The sequence below is a fragment of the Ictidomys tridecemlineatus genome, chromosome X (assembly GCF_052094955.1).
Source record: "Ictidomys tridecemlineatus isolate mIctTri1 chromosome X, mIctTri1.hap1, whole genome shotgun sequence".
Classification (NCBI taxonomy): Eukaryota; Metazoa; Chordata; class Mammalia; order Rodentia; family Sciuridae; genus Ictidomys; species Ictidomys tridecemlineatus.
Genome location: NC_135493.1, coordinates 93,733,609 through 93,753,133, shown reverse-complemented (window position 1 = coordinate 93,753,133; position 19,525 = coordinate 93,733,609). Strand labels below are relative to the sequence as shown.

At 36.8% G+C, this 19,525-nt stretch overlaps 1 protein-coding gene across 3 annotated transcripts in view; it reads right to left on the bottom strand.

Annotated features, from left to right (window-relative positions):
* Window positions 1–19,525, bottom strand: part of Med14 (mediator complex subunit 14) — a 70,010-nt gene that overhangs the window by 23,402 nt on the left and 27,083 nt on the right. For all 3 annotated transcript variants that reach the window (XM_021725563.3, XM_078034953.1, XM_005323972.3), the window contains exons 13-21: window positions 15,420–15,579; window positions 13,242–13,436; window positions 12,737–12,871; window positions 9,788–9,864; window positions 5,049–5,209; window positions 4,809–4,955; window positions 3,906–3,997; window positions 2,589–2,741; window positions 2,008–2,277 (exon numbers count right to left, since the gene is read on the bottom strand). In XM_021725563.3, coding sequence (XP_021581238.1) covers window positions 2,008–2,277; window positions 2,589–2,741; window positions 3,906–3,997; window positions 4,809–4,955; window positions 5,049–5,209; window positions 9,788–9,864; window positions 12,737–12,871; window positions 13,242–13,436; window positions 15,420–15,579 — 1,390 coding nt within the window. The remainder of the gene's footprint in view (window positions 1–2,007; window positions 2,278–2,588; window positions 2,742–3,905; window positions 3,998–4,808; window positions 4,956–5,048; window positions 5,210–9,787; window positions 9,865–12,736; window positions 12,872–13,241; window positions 13,437–15,419; window positions 15,580–19,525) is intronic.

Here is a 19,525-nt window from a genome sequence, read left to right as displayed (position 1 = left end):
AACAAAGATGTTGTGTCCACCGAAAAACAAAAAAATAAGTATTAAAATTTCTCTCTCCTCTATCTCTCTCTCTTAAAAAAAAATAAAAAAAATAAAGAGGCACTGTAAGTCATCTTTAAAAAAAAAAAAAAAGAAAAAATCTTGACGAAAAAGAAAAAAAAAAAGGATTGGAAGATGGGCTGGGGCTATAGCTCAGTTGGTAGAGTGCTTGCCTCGCATGCACAAAGCCCTAGGTTCAATCCCCAGCACCACAACAAAAGGGGTGGGGGGAATTAGAAGGAAAAAAAAATTTCCCAGAAACAAAGAGGTAAAAACAAAAGGTAATAAAATTAGAGCGCAAGTCTAGGATGCCCAGAATAGTAGGGTTACCAAAAAGAGCTAATAGAGAACAGAAGAAAGAATCCAGAAATAATACAAATAAATTTCCAAGTGCAAAAAGTTAATAAGTTTTCAGATGGAAAGAGCCCACTCAGTCACATAAGGTTCAAGGATTAGAACAGCATCAAATGTCTCAATCATCACAATGGAAACTAGAGAACAATGAAGCAAGGCCTTCAAAATTTTTACAGAAAATGATTGCAGCCAGAATTCTGAACCTAGCCATTCTCAATTAGATGAGGGTCAACTGAAGGCGCTCGCAGCAATGCAGTCTCAAATAAGCTCCTGTGTTCAATTTAACCTACCATGTACCTTCTCCCAAGAAGCTAGTATAGGAGGTCTGCCAGCAAACAACAAAGTAAACTAAGGCAAAGTAAACCAAGGTGGGGTCCCAGGCACAGGGCACGCCACAAAAGACAGAAGTAAAGAAATCACCTCCTTTATCCTGTGACAAATTCCTGTGTCACAACTCTGTAAAAAGGCCTTGAAGTGCTACCAGTCCAAACTGGAGCAGGTCAGAGACCTGTGGAAGAGATATCTTCAAGATGAAATACACGAGGTATTTGGTAGAGTCTGAATGCACCAAGAGGAGAGTTACATAACTGGGAGAGAATTTAAAGCTGAGTTACTGAGAAGTTCAGAGAAAGCTCCGCCAGAAAAAAGAACCAATGAATAGTTCCAGGAAAATAAAATATTGAGCAAGAAAGGAAAAAGTAATAGTAAGCTGTGGTAGAACAGTGTTTATATAGTCCTAATAATATGAACACTAAAAATGATTGAATCATAATTACCATCCAACCACATTTCAAAGACAGAAGGGAAAAAATGCATTTATGTACTTGAAGCAGGAGGAAGGGATACATATGTATGTATGTATGTACGTATAAATAAATAAATAAATACATAAATCCTCCTTTCCCATGGTAAGAATCAGATAATGACCCCAAAGGTGAACAAACAGCACTGTAAGCATGCTATTTAGAGATATGGATATAAATTCCAAGAGAATTGTGTCTAAAGAGCAGGAAAATAGCAAGAGTGGGTTGCAGAAGACTATTCTTCAAAATAAGCCTTCTTGAAATTTTTTTTTTTTTTTAACCTTTAGTGCTGGGGATTGAACCCAGGGCCCCACACATGCTAGGGTAACACTCAACCACTAAGCTGCATCCTTGGCCCACCTTCTGGAACTATTTGACTTTAAACTATAAACATGAATAACTGAGCCATCCCATGAGAATCTCCAGCAGCTGTGGCACAGGATGTCACATTTTTGGAAGGCATCATAGTGGAATGGATGATGAAACTTTTCCAGTAATCAATGATAAAGACAACTTTTTAAATTTCTTAGTTTCAAAGAGCAAATATGGCGTTCTTCATCATCTTCCACCTTATTTGTCAGCAGGTAAGGAAATGGAGAACTTCTCATCACCTCGGACACATGGGCACAGCATTTCATCAGAACGTTCAGCTCCCTCAGAAAAAACTTGCAGAGATGATGAGTTAACATTGATATTTATTAAATTCAAACAGGACTTTGTTGCTTCTCCCCATTATTTCTCTCTCAAAGAAATTGTTTTAGAGGAAATTTTTAAGTTGACTATGTCATACTCTAATGCTTAAGTCCATTACCTTTAGCCCTGGTGCAGGATAAAAACCTTCAACTAATTTGCTGTTATCAAAAAGACTATAGGCACCATCCCGTATTGCCACGACACCTCGACTCCGGCAATATATGTCAATGCAATACATGTTCCTGAAGGCCAGTCTGATGTGGGTGGACGACTGTGGCAAAATGGAGAAGCACTGGTAGGCAGTGTTGGTTCTCTGAGTCAAGCCCAACATCGGCACAGTGGGGAGTTTGTTGATGGCATTTAATGGAGCCTGAGTGTCAAACAGTACCTATAAGGAACAAATACAGTGAGAGAAGCCAGTTCCTGTACAAGTGCTAAAGCCTAAAAATTTCAATATATAACTGTCAAGAATAAGACAATGTCTTTCTGTAAACTAGCCCTGGAAAAGAACACAAACTAGATCATATTTCCGCTTTGATCAAAGAAAATTCCCAAAGAACTGTTCAAGATATAAAAGACACAGGTACCATTCAAATCACTAAAAACAAATGATTCCACGTGATTTTTTTGAGGAGTTTTGCATGAGAAACTGTCAAAGTTATATTTTATATTTTAGACAGAAAATAAAACTTGAATTACCTGTAATAACTGAACCACATTTGGTGTTTTGTTGAACATTTCTTGAAGCTGATGGAGAATGGTGTTGTGACAGTTACTGCAACCTGAGTTTGGGCCAACTGTTCCCAAAGAAATGTGAAACTTCTGGTGGATGGAATTCCACTGGATACTAATCTATATCAAAGAGATCGCACATTTCAGAAACTGGGAAAGTTATGAGTCAAACACAGAGTAAAGTGTTTTAAAAAGCAAAATGCCAAAGATCCAAATGAGACATTTTTTGAAAATTAAGTGAGATGGGATTCAAACTTCAGATGTGTTGTTATTGTGGACCAGTATATCCCCTGAACATGCATGTATTACCTTCTACTATATAAAATAAAAAGAGAATATGTTAAAGCAGTAATTTTGATTAAACTTTATTTGATAATTATCATTAGTGTTTCTCATTTTCTATTCTTCCCTTGAACTGAAGGAAAAGTCACACTCTTGGTACCATGAACTACGTAGCACTGTTGTAAAAGAAAAAGAAGCCACCTCCAACACAGATGCATTTAGTTAATAGACTTGAAAACACTCAAATGATTTCTGATATGACTTGATGTGAAGAAGGCCCAGAGAAAAGCCAGCTGCTTGAATTTTTACACTAAATTTCTAGGACTTTACATATGGGAAGGGAAAAAAGAAAAAACTAGATTACAGGGAATACCTTCAAAGTTAAGATAGGAAGCCAGGTGCATTGGCATACGCCTGTAATCCTAGCAGCTCAGAAGGCTGAGACAGGAGGATCATGAGTTCAAAGCTAGCCTCAGCAACTTAGTGAGGCCCTAACCAAATCAGTGAGACCCTATCTCTAAATAAAATATAAAAAAGGGCTGGGGATGTGGCTCAGTGGTTAAGCATCCCTGAGTTCAATCCCCAGTACCAAAAATTTTTTAAAAAAGTAAGATAGGATCAAACAATAACATTCATGTGACCCAAAGCAAAGGCATACTACATTGTTTATATTCACTCAGATATACTCTGCCTTTCAGCAATCGTTTTGCCAAGAAGACCTAGAATCAGTGAAGAAAACAAAAATAGGAACACCAAAAGCACATTATCTTGTCCAAAACTCTTCAAGATCACATGCCTAATCTAAGAGGGTATTTTTGTTTTCAATCTGAAGAGTATAAAAACTTTATAGTATGCTACAGTATATGTATGTCAACAAAACATTTAAAATTTACCACTTTATCCCTCATTTTTACTTGAGCCCTTACTGATTTTAAGGCGATTTTCATGTTTCTGAAGTTCTTGATTTTACAAAGATTTATAAGAGAGGGACTTCAGACTTACTGAACTTCCCTTGGTGGTTCCATAACACAAGATAAGTTTTCGATAATTATAAACACGAACTTCTGAGAAAATATTTAGATGCGCAGGTATGTCTAAGTAGAAAGGAAACAAGAAGGAGATTAATAGTACACTTTATAAATTTGAAAAGAAGGGCACTTTGGCAATATTATGTGCCTAATTAAAAGGTCTCTACATAATTGAGTTTAAAAAAAAGGCATAAATAGACAATATACTTCCATTTCTCCAAAAAGGAGCCAGGGCAGGACACAGATATACTGAGACATTCTACCACAGCAGCTAGGGGGGTTCCATTTCCAGCACTGCCACTTACTTGCTATATGAACATTAGCAAAGTTCTTAGTTTCTATGACTTGCCTTCTTCATTTGTAAAAATGAGGAATAATAACCACTTACTCCCTCAGAGGCAATTGTGAAGATTAAACGTTAATGAAATCAAACTGTTTTTTTATATGGCATGGCACATAATAATAAGTATCATATTACTATAGCACACAGGGATTATTACACACAGGCACATCTCTCTGTAAAAATTTCTGGAAGCAAAAGAACTTAACAGTGGTTGCCTCTGGAGGAAGGAAATTGAAGTCTGAGGTAAAATGGACATAATTTTCATTAGACATACTTTTGATTTTTTTTTAACATTGTGCATGCTTTACCATTTTAAAGGGGGGATTCTTATTTTATTATTATTTTTTTTAAAGGAAGATTAGCAACTCAGGAGGCTGAGGCAGGAGGATTTCAAGTTCAAAGTCAGCCTCAGGAACTTAGTAAGACCTGTCACACATAAAAAAGGCTAGGAATATGGCTCAGTGGTTAGGTGCCCCGGTTCAATCCACAGTACCAAAAAAAAAAAAAGATGATGATGATGATGATCACATGTACCTGGTAGGGAACGTGCAAATTCCAACACACACTCATATAATCGTGCAATGCTGTTCCAGTCATTAAGGAACATTTCAACCACTTTTCTACCACCAACAGGTTCAGAGAGCAGATTTTCATAGGTCAGGTAAACATGCCGGGATGGGCCTACAGGATTAAATGAGAAGATTAATAGTAATCAATACTTAAAAAAAAAAAAGCCCAGAAATATGCAAAAACAAAGGGTGTGAAATATCTCACCTTGTTCCCTTGTAGAAGTGCCATTAAGTGGACAATTTGCAAACACTAACTCTGCCACCCATGTGCGATTATTTCTACCTTGTAATCGGAAAGTGCAATCAAGAAGAGAGCGGTCCAGAGCTTTTTGGGTTTCCTCGTTTACACCCTTACAGGGGGGAATTCTGGTGATGAAAAATAATATATGAAGTGTACTTTACACAGAAAGAGAAAGCACAATGTACACAATGACAGGCAGGGTGTGACACTAGAGCTGCAGTTTAAGTTTTACTTCTAGATACTTTCTGCAAAAGAAGAAAGCAATTCACAGAACTAATGGTATTTAACCCATTTCCATTCATATCAGCCTGAATTAGGACCTCTCCCTTTAACAAAGTAAAATAAGTGTTTTTCTAATCTTGTTAAAAAAAAAAAAAAGACTTTAATTCTACAGAATGAAAATAGATTAACAATATAGATTCTATGGAACATCTTCAAAAAAAATTAAAAAGCTAAGGAGAACAAAATACTTATAAAACCACCCTCTGAAGATAGGACAATATACTACAACGAATAAGGGCTTTGGAATCTGGGTCTTTCGTTCTAATTCTGTCTCAGCCACATTTAAGCCCTCTGAATTTCAATTTCCCAGCTATAAAATAAAAAATTACCCGATGAAAAATGACAATATACAGCAAATGTTTATTGGGGCTGGTAGAGCAAGTACTTATATATGTTATTATCGTTTTGTAGTAAACAAATCTTGGTTTACTGGATGAATTGCCTTGACAAAATTCTGGGTGCATGATCCTCCCTTCACCTCCTCTCTATAGAGGTAACCCTATTATGATGGAGCTTAACATGTATGAACTAATTGAACATACACACTGTGTATATATCTATCACATATATCACATATACAAGAGGAGTGTAGTAGCTTTGGTGTCTTAAAAATACCTACTTAAGCATTTTCCTTCAAGAGCTTTATGGACTATTTCATTTTATCATAAAACATCAGAAGGATATATATTTGACTTGTTTATGAACTATTTTAGTAATGGATAAAATACTGAGGTGATACAGTAATTACACATTATTCTCAGATGTGGCATAATGGTTATCTACATACAGGCAAACAAAATGAATGCAATCGGAAATATAGAATCTTGGCTCAGTCCTCTTATTCAGAATATAACACCTAGAACAAGGTTTCTCAATCTTAGCAATACTGACATTTGGAGCTGGATAATTCTTTATTGGGGGGAGGGGGCTGTCCTCTCTTGTCCAACCTTGGCCTCTACCTACTAGAGGTCAGTAGCATGTTCCACCCCCACTTCCCAGTTAATAATAACCAAAAATATCCCCAAAGATTACCAAATGTTCCCTGAAGGGTAAATCTGCCCTGGGGTCAAGAACCCCTGACCTAGAATGAAAAACCAAAGAGAACAAAAAAGAGAATTGCATGTAGTAAAAATAAAACATGTGGGCTGGCGATGTGGCTCAGTGAAGCTACTTGCCTAGCTTAAGCAAAGCCCTGGGTTCAATCCCCAGACCACAAAAATAAATCAATGAAATTCGTTGTGTGGCAGAAAAGAAAGCTATGTAAATATACAATGTTAAAATATAATTAATGTACTCTAGAAATTTACTCAAAATTTCTATCACATCTTCTCATCAAGAGTTTTCAAAAGCTTTTCAAAAGTTAAATCTTTCGGGCTGGGGATGTGGCTCAAGCAGTAGCGCGCTCGCCTGGCATGCGTGCGGCCCGGGTTCGATCCTCAGCACCACATACAAGCAGAGATGTTGTGTCCGCCAAAAACTAAAAAAATAAATATTAAAACTCTCTCTCTCTCTCTCTCTCTCTCTCTCTCTCTTAAAAAAAAAAAAAGTTAAATCTTTCATACCATATTCTTTGTATTACTACAAGAAAGAATTGCATATTTTGCAAACACGTTCTTCAACTGATAGGTATACTGAGGACTTGCTTGTCCTTACCCCTCATGACATAACCCTCCTCATAGAAGTTATAAAAAGCAGCCAGTTCAGATAGATATTTCATCTCAAGTTTGAAAATATAAATGTATTACATTATCATCCTTTTACATTAAGGAGGTTTCTCACGAAATCCACCTGGTTGGAAAATGAAAACACAGAAGCCAACATCTTCTGAAGTGAGAACTAAGGTAAGTATAAGTCTCCTTTTAATTTATGTTCTCAGGGACAGCTGGACCCTGGAATGCACTTTGTGTCACTTTCTTAATCTGTGACAGATATAATTGGCTCCATTTCATGGAACCTATAAAATATTTGTCCAATTTTTTTTTTTTTTCAGCACTGGTGTTGAATTCAGGGCCTTGCATATGCTCGGCAAGTGCTCTGCACTAAGGTATCCCCAAACACATTTATTCATTTTTAAGACTGTAATAGAAAATAATCTATGACTAAAAGCTGAGAAAATTTTCTCAAGATTAAATGTATTAGAGCAATTACATACCAATTAGATCTGTGCAGGATTTTAATTTAATAAAATCAGAGGCAGTATAACTTTTTCCTCTTCATTTCTATACCCTATCCTGATAATGAACAGCATTTACTAGACAAATATATCTTTACTTTAACCATTTCTATATATTTTCCTATAAGTTTAAATAAAGAAATCAAAAGCCAGAATGAATAATTTTGTTTAAAAATCATTGTTAAATGAAGCTAAAAAATAAGAAGTGCTTCCCCCATAGATAAGATTCTTATGTGAAAGAAAAAAGAGAATTCTAAAACTTCTCTTGAAAAAATGATTAAGAACAAGGTATTTAAAATCTTGTATGCCAAGCACAGTGGCACACACCTGTAATCCCACTGGCTCAGGAGGCTAAGGCAGGAGGATAGCAAGTTCAAAGCCAGCCTCAGCAAAAAGCAAGGCGCTAAGCAACTCAGTGAGACCCTGTGTCTAAATAAAATACAAAATAGGGCTGGGGATGTGTTCAGTGATTGAGTGCCCCTGAGTTCAATCCCCAGTACCCCCCCCCCGCCAAAAAATCTTATAAATCATGAAAAATATAACTAAGGAGAATAGAACACAAATGTTAACATCACTGACTTATCTGTAGTTTCCAGGAAGAGTAAAAAGAAAAAAGAAACCTATATTTAAGGCAAAGCAATTCAAAACCAAATGCAATTAAAACACATTACATTTTCCTACTGAAGTCCATTGTAAGACCAGCTCTATCTCCTGCAAACTTTGTGTAGAAATGGTGTTAAGATGGTCAGCTAGGAAGAGGAGCTATCCTACTTCTTCAACTCTTAGGACCCAAAGTGAGCACCATTACTTACATTATGCTCACCCTTATCTGGTAGGTAGCCCTTTCCACCTTCTACAAAAGCAAATACCCACATAACAAAAATTAAAGCCCTATTGCTTAAATTTACAGACCCATGTCTTAGCAGACAGAGGAATTCTATAAAAATTGTTCTTATATTAATAAAATACATCAAGCAACATCTAAGAAACAATAAAATGGTCCCGGTAGGAGAACCCTCTCAAAAAACCTGTTTTCCGGATCAAAAAGGATGATGTCATAGATGGTACTCTAGCACTGCACATTCACCTGCATGGCTGTGTAAAGTGAAGATGACCACATTAGATTCACTTCTAAGCATCCTTCAGCTCCTTGTCCTCTGGCCACTTAGAACCAAGCCCTCTGCTCATCTCCTTTTGTATACTTGTTCCCAGCGATCTAATTTATTGCCCTAGCTCAATCCAGGATTCTGACTTTATCTACTTATGCACAGACCTGTTAACTGAGCTTGAGATACACCCCTTCTGGCTCAAAGGATGTCTAGGGCCTGAAACTTAGCAAAGCCTTTTCAAACTCACATCTACTGTGTCCCTTATCTCAGAAAACACCACCAACATCCATTATTTGACCAAGATAAAACTCGGAAGCATCTTGGCCACTTGCCCATTCTCACCTCCAACATCAATCAACTGAATCACCAACCCTTTCATATTTCATGTCTGAAGTCCCTGTGGAACCTACCCTAGGCCAAGCTACCAATAACTTGATGTGAACCAGTTCAGCAACTGGTTTCTGCTCCAATTTATTCTCCACATCGCTATCAGGTTAAGCTTTCAGAAACACTTATCTAATGATGCCAGTTTCTGCCTAAAATCATCTAATGGCTTTTGAGTGCCATAAAGATCAAGTTCAAATTACGAGACCTGATCCTTCCTTCTTCCATTTCCAGTCTCACCTTTCCTACCTGCGGCCATGCTGAACTCCCTTCAGCTCCAGAATAGAAAGCTCTCTCTGGCCTCTAAGCCTTCATATTAGCAGTTGTCCCCTCTGGTAAAGATCTCAAACTCCCACCCCGCCTCCCTTTCCTCCTCTGGCTAAGTCTCACAGCTTCTTTAGTCTGAGCATAACTGTTGCTTTCTGAGGTATACCTTTCCTACCTTCTGAACTGGCCCACATCCACCTGCTTTATGAACCCAAAGTTATCCTATCACAAGTCAAGCCTGACACTCAGTTGCATTCAGTAAATATCTATTGAATGAATTAAAGAAACACGAAGGAGATATCCTAAAATATCAAGTGGTGCTGAATGGTCACTCCACAAGTCAAAGAGAATGTGCCCCCAGACATTAGTAATTCTACACAGAAACCTATGACACTTTCAGGTTCTACTGTTTTAATGGAAGGAGGGAACAGCTCTGGCACTGTGACTGCCACAAGTGGTATCAAGTGAGACACATGACAGGGACTTACTTTAATAAGCGAATTGCATGGCTGAAGCCATCACCTTCAATTTGCACTCCTTGATGCGGAATCTCCAGATTGGATAACTGGAAAGACAAAAGTACACATTTTAACAGACCATTAATTTTACAAAGGAAAGGAGCTGCCTTTACTATGTATTAGTGTCTCTATGTTGGTAGCATCTGTTTTACGGCCAGACTTTCCCAAAGTTAGAACCTTATGAGGCATGAGCAAATCCCCATTGTTAGACTCCTTGGGAAACTCATTAAATCCAGTGAAACTCAAAGCTGCCTGAGAGTCTCTAGTTTTTTCAAAACGTCTCCACAGGTGGCAAATCTTCAAAATTTAGGAGATTAACCTAATTTTTTCAGTGAGTCAAAAGTAATCCAGGGTTGGGGTTGTGGCTCAGTGGTAGAATGCTTGCCTGGCATGCACGAGGTGCTGGGTTTGACCCTCAGCACCACATAAATGTAAAATAAAGATGTGTTTCCACCTAAAACTTAAATAAATAAATAAATATTAAAAAAAAAAAGAAGTATCCAGACTCAATTCTGGTAGTCCCAACTGAAGCAACAGAAAAATAAGGCAATTTTTCTTGTGTAACTCTATTGTTTATTCCAAATGAAGTTTAAGTCACAACAGCTGTATCTTATTCCTAATCATAAACCATATTTTTTAGTTTATAACTTTGCCAAAATACATTTTGAACTATTAAGTTATTTTCTACGTGAAACTCAAGAAAATAAATTTCAAATTTATGCCTTTTCCCAAAGAAATTTCTCCCAACTAGAAGAGTCAGAAAGTCAGTTAAGACGATGAACGTAGGAATGGCAGCTGAAACCCTTCCATGGAACCCTAAGCTGTTAAGGTATGCCAGAAAGCCACCGGATCCACCAAAGAAATACTTGCCACCTTTGGTGACATTGCTGGGTCTTCTACGACCGAGGATTTATACCTACCTTGTTCCAAAAAGAATTTAGGGTGACTCTAAGTAACTCACTGAGGCCTGCTCTTTGGGAAGGGCAGAGGTTCAAAAACACCAGCTGCTGGGCAGTAGAGGTTCAGACTCAAAAGGAAATAAAGTGTGGGATGGTTCAAATGTTGCCACTATTCCATAAATCACATCCCCAGTGAGGTTAGATTTAGTTTTTCATCTCAGTGTAAATTACTGTAAGCATAAAAAGGTGCTTGCTTTTGTCATAGCATAGCTAGAATTTTCACTAAAAGAAAAAGTAGAGTGAGTTTTTACAAGCTTGACCAAGTTCAACAGAGCATTATAGAATGTTCTGATGTGCCCCATGTGTATACAATACAGGAGTAAAGAGAAGACATACGTCTACAGGCGTCAGTCTAGGTGGGCCTGCAAACACACATTCTTGCAAATTTTGGTCTATATTTGGGGAAGAGAGGACATAAATGCATTGACTGCACTGTCCCAGCACCATGTATCCTCCCTTCGGACTACGAAGGTAATAACTAAGTGACAGCCATATAATCCATCTAAATGACCGATAAAAGAGTCCAAGAACATGGTAAGTAAATAGGAAACATGAATACCCTGTACAGTTTAGGAGTTATGGCCAGTTCCCAGACAGAAGGGCCAGGAAGGACATTCATCAAGCTCACTCACAGTTCTAGGAGCTGGGGGCCATCAAGGACATGAGGACCTATTTTAGGTGCCTGTTTCTGGGCTTGGGTTTCTCTCTGGGCTACTGCTGCTCTTTGCATTTTCACACCTTATTCTCTGCCTGCAGATCCCAAAGCCCTCTGAAGCAGGGGCTGGTGAACAGTTCCTGGGACCATTCCAGCCACTGCCTATTTTCTATAAGTCAAGTTTTACTGGAACACAGCCATGCTCATTTGTTTAAATATCAACCATGGCTGCTTCATACAACCACAGCATGTTTGGGTAGCTGTCAGAGACTGTGTAACCTCCAAAACCTACAATATTTACTTCTGGCCCTTTCCAGAAAAGGTTTGCCAAGCCGTCTGAAGGCCTGAAAGCTATTTTGAAAATATCTTCCCAAGATCATCATCATCAGCCCAACCAAAAAAGTCCATGTTCATATTTCCAGGTCTCTTCTTCATTTCCAATAACTTATAGAGAAGAGGATTTTACAAAACTACAAAAACTAAAACTTTACACTAGAGGGAAATAATTAGGGTCTAAGTGTACAACTTTTGAAGGATAGCCAACCTTCAGCCAAACCTCTTTTTGGAAATACAAAAAATTCAGATTGTTAACCTCCCTTTACTTTCTACTTCTTTTTCTTCTTTTTTTTTAATTTTTTCTTTTTTAGTTGTCAATGGACTTTATTTTATTTATTTTATATGTAATACTGAGAATTGAACCCAGTGCCTCATACATGCTAGGCAAGTGCTCTACCACTGAGCCACAACCCCAGCCACCTTTTACTTTCATGTTTGGGAATCACACTGACTACACAACTATATATTCTTAAAAGACACTGATTCTGCTTAAGTCCATTGCTTCTTCCATGTGATAAAAGAAAAGACTTAATATTCTTTCTCACTTGCTTCTCAGAAAGCAGCCCCATTTTATTAGTACTTAATATGCCCATCTTCACCAATTCAAAAGAGAGCTGCCCCTTTTTTTAAATAACCATTTCTAATAGGCTTAAACAAATGCTCCAACTAAGATGTAAAAGTATGGTGCAAATTCTTAAAAGCTGTCCATTTTTCTAACTGGGAAGACTTTACTTTCCATTTACATAAAGAGCAGAAGGCTCAGAATCTGGAATACAGAAAGGAAATAATTAAGCCATGTTTTACATGTATACCATGAGAGGCTGCTTATAGACCCACCCTTCCCAAAATGAACAGGATGACAACCATCCTGGTTCTCCTAATCAAATCCACGTAACTTTACAATGAGTTTTTTTTTTTAAAAAAAACCCTCCTTCATACAGAAGATTGAGAATCATTCCAAAAAATTACCTCCAACCGAAGTCCTACAAATGGCATGTTTGTATCACACATGGCAACAAAGTGAGCTAGAACTTTATTGAAGGCACACGTTTCTCCTGATCGCTTCGTTTTCTTGGATTCTACTGGACATGGATCGTCACATACCTAGAATTCAAGTAAAACAGTACAGATGATGCAACTCAGTAAAGCAATCAAAGCAGTCACAAAACTCAAGGGTAATCAAAACAAATGTTAATGATTTCAACAAATGTTTATTGAGCAAATACTAACCTAAGCATTGATAATTTAGTTGAAAATACTGTGTGTTTAACAAAATTGCTTGTGGAAAATGGTGTATAATTAATTAAAAGAAGCAATCGTATCAAGAGAACATAGAGAATTGTTACTTAAGTTCCACTGCTGCCCTTTAAAAAAACTTATCTTTTCCATATTAAAAAAAGGGGGGGGGGTAAAAAACACAGAAAAGGTAATACACTCATATAAATTCTATGCTCGGTTCTGTATATGATCATACCTTACGCTTGGTTCCAGTTTTAGTCTGTTTCCCAGGTTTTGTACGATAAATCAAGTCCTGGACGTTTTCCTTGAACTGCTGCAGCAGAAGTGCCACCACAGGGCTGTCTTCACGATCGGTGGCATTCACAGACATGAAGTAGTACTTGTATGACAACTGTGTAGGTTTATTGGGAACCTCCAGCATCTCCACAACCTAAAAAGGCCCAAATCAGAAATGAGACTCAGAGAATTAAGTGTTGGGCCATGGGTGTTGGCACACACCTGGAATCACACTGACTCGACAGGCTGAGGCAGAAGGATCGCAAGTTCAAAGTCAGCCCCAGCAATATGGTGAGGCCGAAGCAACTTAGCAAGACCCTGTCTCAAGATAAAAAATTAAAAGGACTGGGATGTGGCACTGGTTAAGCACTCCTGGGCTCAATATCCAGTACCAAAAAAGAAAAAGAAAAAAAAAGACGCATTAGATATTTTCTCCTTATAACAAGTATGGCTCAGAATTATACATTTAATATAAATTTTATACAGACAAATCAATCATGATGTCAAAAGCATTCCTAGTAAATATATACTGTTATTTAAAAAACAGACCAGATTAAAGAGTGATCTAAGTAAGCCAATCATAAACCATGGCAAATGGGACATTCAAATTATTAGCAGTAGGTGTTCTTGATATTCATGCCTCAGGTTATAAACTGAAAAAACAATTTATGTCTACTCCGGCTGCTAGATTTTCTAGAACAGTATCAATTTTAAATTGCCCTGCTGTCTCCCTATAATCATTAAAACACCTAACATTCTACATTATGGCAGAGAAAAATGATAACTATTTCTCACTGGGAAAAATATAAAAATAAACCCACCCCGGTTTTTCAACTGAAAACTATACACTATGAGGACCAAAACATCAGCACTACTTTAAAATGGTATGTACCAAGGACCATCCAAAGTGCCTTATAGATGTGAACACTTTTAATCCTAAGATTCCTATGTATTTGTTTTTTTTAAGGAGGGAATTGAGGTATGACAATGTAAGTTACATGCCCAAAGTCTTACAGCTAAGAAGCCATGGACTCGAGCTAAATGTTTGGCTACAGAAACCTGGCTCTTATCCACTATATGAGATGGCTATTTTTTTGTTTTTGTTTTTGTTTCGGGGTGTGGAACTGGGATTGAACTGAGGGGCACTTGACCACTGAGCCCCATCCCCAGCCCTATTATGTATTTTATTTAGAGACAGGGTCTCACTGAGCTGCTTAGCACCTCACCATTACTGAGGCTGGCTGTGAACTTGCCAAGATCCTCCTGCCTGAGCCTCCAAAGCCGCTGGGATTACAGGACTATGCCACCACACCCAGCCATATCTTTTTAAGATAGTATCTTTCAAAACTAAAAAATTCGCTCCCATCGTGAATTAAAAATTTCAAATACTTTAGGTTCTTAGGAAAAAGTATCTATTTGGTATATAAGAAATTTCTACAAGCAGGGAATGTATTAAAGTGAGCTCATATTTCAAATGCCTTCTAATTCTAACCAATTCAAAGACCTCAAAGAAACCAACTGGAAAACACCCAGGAAGAGTAAAAATTAAAAAGAAAGAATCTTATTGTATACTGCAATGTACATTCAATCAACCATGGAATATGCCTTCAATTAGAGATGAGGAAAAAAAGCTCTATCAACCAGCCCATATTTAAAAGGCTGCTTTAAACAAGTTCATATTCAGTTAAACCAAATAAATTTATCTGACACCCAATCATCTAAACCTTCATAATAGCAGCTCTCAACTTTTTCCTTCTAATAGAGGAGATGCCTCAATCTAATCAGAAACTAGAAATCAATATAGAAAAGATTCTAGAATGAGAGATGGAGACAACCTTAAATTCCCCAACCAAAGCCCGACTTATCCCCTTTCCCGATCCCTACCCGCTGGGTTGAGAATCACTACATAAAAGTCAAATGTTCAGGGCTGGGGATATAGCTCAGTTGGTAGAGTGCTTGCCTCGCATGCACAAGGCCCTGAGTTCAATCGTCAGCACCACCAAAAAACAAACAAACAAACAAAAAAAGTCGAATGTTCAATAAAATTCATATGCAAAAATTAAATTAAACAAATTATTCATGATATTAACAGAATTACTGGACTTGATCACCCCTAATCAACCTTCTGCATACTTACAATGTAGTATTGTGGAAGACGGGTGAGTTTAATAAACAGCTTATTCTTAGAAAGGTTTCCAATAGGATGAGTAGAGTAATTGGAAAGCTGCAATGTCTCACTGCTTATTGTAGGCAGATGTTTTATAGATTGTTTGCAACGCTGTTGTCCAAGCCAAAACCTTAATTTAAAAGAGATAAAACACATCATAAAACTGTACTTTTCTGATTAACTGCATGTTACTGATTTACAAATAGAATGAAGATCACAAAAAAACCAACAATTGAGCCAGGTGTGCTGGTGCACGCTTGTATTCCCAGTGGCTCAGAAAACGGAGGCAAGACTATCCCAAGTTCAAAACCAGCCTCAGCAACTTAGCAAGGCCCCGAGCAACTTAATGAGATCCTATCTTAAAATAAAAAATAAAAAAAGGGCTGGAAATGTGGCTCAATGGTTAAGCGCTCCTGGGTTCAATTCCCTGTACTGCCCCCCCCCCAAAAAAAAACACCAATCAATTGATATTTAACTGAATTACTAAAAGGACACATGACCATATCAATGAATTATTTCATCACAGTTCTGTATTAAACTGTTAGTTCTCATTCTAGTTTAAGAAGTTTAAACTGTGATGGGAATGATTTTGATTATTTATAAGGCAAAACTAACTGTAAGGCTGAGTTACTAGTTCACTTTATTATAAGAAATTGCAGATTTCCTATTTAAAGACAGCACAAACTAATATCAACATTCTTTATAAAATGCCTAAACTATTCATAAAACGAAACAGAAAAACAATAAATAAGCATAAAAGTTTTTCTTTTATTTTTTTGTATCACTGAAGATAAATACCTCTAGTTTTTATATTATATATGCCTGGTATATCAAGCAGGTACAAGTATTAATTACCTCCTCCCCCCTCACTTTCAGGGAAGTCCCCATATTTCACTTTGATGCTTTTACTAGAGTATTCTTATTCCTTTTATTTGTTCATCTATCCTTGATGCTAGCATACCACATAATCAAATACGCAAAAAAGGGATAAAATGACTGGTTCACAAATTCTCACTAAAGCACAATGAGATAACCATGTTAGAATTTTCATAGCAATAAAACAATGCCAAAGTGTATAAGCTCATGATCACCAGACTCACCCGCCTTATTGAAAGGCCATAGATCAGTCTGGGTGCTATTACATTTGCACAGTGAACTGCATGTGGTACAAATCACATACTAGTTATGTGCATTAAAACCATGTTAGAAGCTGGGTGCGGTGGCACACACCTGTAATCCCAGCACCACAGGCAGGAGGATCATGAGTCCAAAGCCAGCCTCAGCAACAGCAAGGCACTAAGCAACTCAGCAAGACCCTGTCTCTAAATAAAATACAAAATAGGGCTGGGGACATGGCTTAGTGGTTGAGTCACCTGAGTTTAATCCCCAGTACCAAAAAACAAAACCCAAAAAAACACAATTAAGATAGATATACATTATGTCTCATGATTGATATTATCAATCCAACCTAAATCAGTTAAAAGAAGCAAGAAACAAGATTTTTGCCATATCAAAAATTCAAATGAGGGGCTGAGGTTGTGGCTCCATGGTGGAGCACTTGCCTAGCACTAGTGAGGCTCTGGGTTCGATTCTCAGCAACTCATAAAACAACAACAACAAATAAAGGTTAAATTATTTTTTTTCTTTTTTCTTTTTTTTGGTAGTGCTGGGGATTGAACCCAGGTCCTTGTGCATGCAAGGCAAGCACTCTATCAACTGAAGGTTAAATTAAAAAAAAAATGCAAATGGATACACAAGGTAGTCTTTTCAAAGTATATGTTGAACTGCTATTTTACTCTTGATTTTTTTGTTTTGTTACTTTGATTTTTGATTTGTGGAACCAAAACCAGAGTGATGGTCTACACTAATTGCCTGCATTGTATGGATAATTTGCAGTTACTATAATTTTCTTTTTTCCTCTTACATTTGTTCTAATTTTATTTACTGAAATGCAATTTTATTTCTGTTGACTCTAGTAATGAGAATTGGAGCTTATATTTTGATATGTGTTTTCATTTTTTCCTCTAGAATTCATTGTTGTTGCCTAACATAAAGAAGTTATCACATGAACAGATGCTCAATATCATTAGTCATTAGGAAAATGTAGATTAAAATCACAATGAGATACCTAGTCACACTTAGCAAGAGGCTTATATTCAAAGACAATGACAAGCATTAGCAAGGACATAGAAAAATAGAAACCCTCACACATGCTGATGGGATTGCAATATGACACAGCCAGTTTGGGAAAGAGTTTGGCAGGTTCATTAAAAAGTTAAACATAAACTGACTATATGCCCCAGCAATTCCACTCCTGGGTGTGGACCAAAGAGAAATGAAAATGAAAGTTCACACATACACTTGCTATGAGTAGTCATCGCAGCATTAATCACAATAGCCAAAGAGTGGAAACCACCCAAATGTCCATCAGCTAATGAACAAGACAAAATGTGGCATATATATACAGTACAAAACAGTTCAGCCATAAAAACAAAGTACTGGTACATGTTACAATATGAATCCTAAAAAGATGCTAAATCAAACAGCCAGTCACAAAAGAACCTATATCTTATGATTACCTTTATATGGAAAGTCCAGTAAAGGTGATTAGCTATAAATGGGCAACTTTTTGTGGTGGTGGAAATGTTCTACAATTGAACTGCAGTAATGCATGCAAAACTTGGTAAATTTACTACAAATCAAAGTATATATACTTAGGATGGGTAGAGCTTATGGCATATAAATCATACCTCAAAAAGTTGTCTTGAAAAAATTATCCTGTGACAGATTAGTGATAAACTGGCCATTCATAATAGAAAATTTGAGAAACACTATTGTTGTAAGTAACAATCAAGACTTTTTTTATAAATGCTAATTAGAATAAAATATATTCCATGTGTGCATAATTTTATCAAAATGGACTCTATTATCATGTATAACTAAAAATAACCATTAAAAACAAACAAACAAATAATGTGAGTTAAAATACATTATACATTTGATAAGTTAAAGGCTTCTGGGGACTTGGTTTTCTAATTTTAAGTTATATTTCTTCTATCTTTTTAAAATATACTTTTTATTTTGTATTTTTTTAGTTATAGATGAACACAATACCTTTATTTAATTTATTTATTGTTATGCAGTGCTGGGGATCGAACCCAGTGCCTCATACATGCTAAGCAAGTGGTCTATCACTGAGCCACAACCCCAACCCTTAAGTTAGACTTCTGATAGTTACAACTGACAGATAAATAACCTCAAGGCATTGTAGCATGCATGAATTATTAAGCATGTTAGACATTTAAACCTTGCTTAGCCAAAGGCACAAAACTGACCCTAATACACTAAAAATTGTTGTAAGTTATTACCAGATTATTGACCATAATATATATATTTTTTATAATCAGATAAACAGCTGCTCAAAATAGAGGCTCATGTTACCTACTAGCATTAAAAATCATGCCCTGTTAATTAAAACATTACTTAATTATAATAAAGTCTTCAAATATTCATATAAAATCAAAAACAGCGAAAAGAGGAGGGAGAAGACTAGAAGACAGAAACAAGAGTGTCCCCTGAACAGTCCTTCTGTTGGCTTCTGGTCTTTCCCCTACATCATTTGCCAGTTTTTCATCTCTGAAGTTTATTTTTAGTCCCTAGAATCTTGTTTTATTAATTTTTATAAGAGTTTGTTGGAGCTGCCATAATAGCACCTTTGTGTACCAAGGTGGTAATGAAGCACCATAAAAGTATCTCTAGCTTTTCAATTTCATTTAGTTTAATAGGATCATGCACTATCAGACTTTGAGACAAAATGAATGACGGTATTAGAGAAGCAGAAATGACTAATTCTGACAGTGTCAGCTGGTACATTCATACCATGAAGATTTTCCTGGATAAAAACAAGTAAGACTCTATTAGAGAGAAAACTTGATTAAAAAAAAAAATCATTGTATAAGTGATCTGGAAAGTGCTTGTACAGGAGGAAACGTGGTATGGAATGAAAGTTGAATGTCATGCCCTTCATTACCTATATCTGCTCTAGAGGGCAATTTAATATGAGGCACTGCCATCTT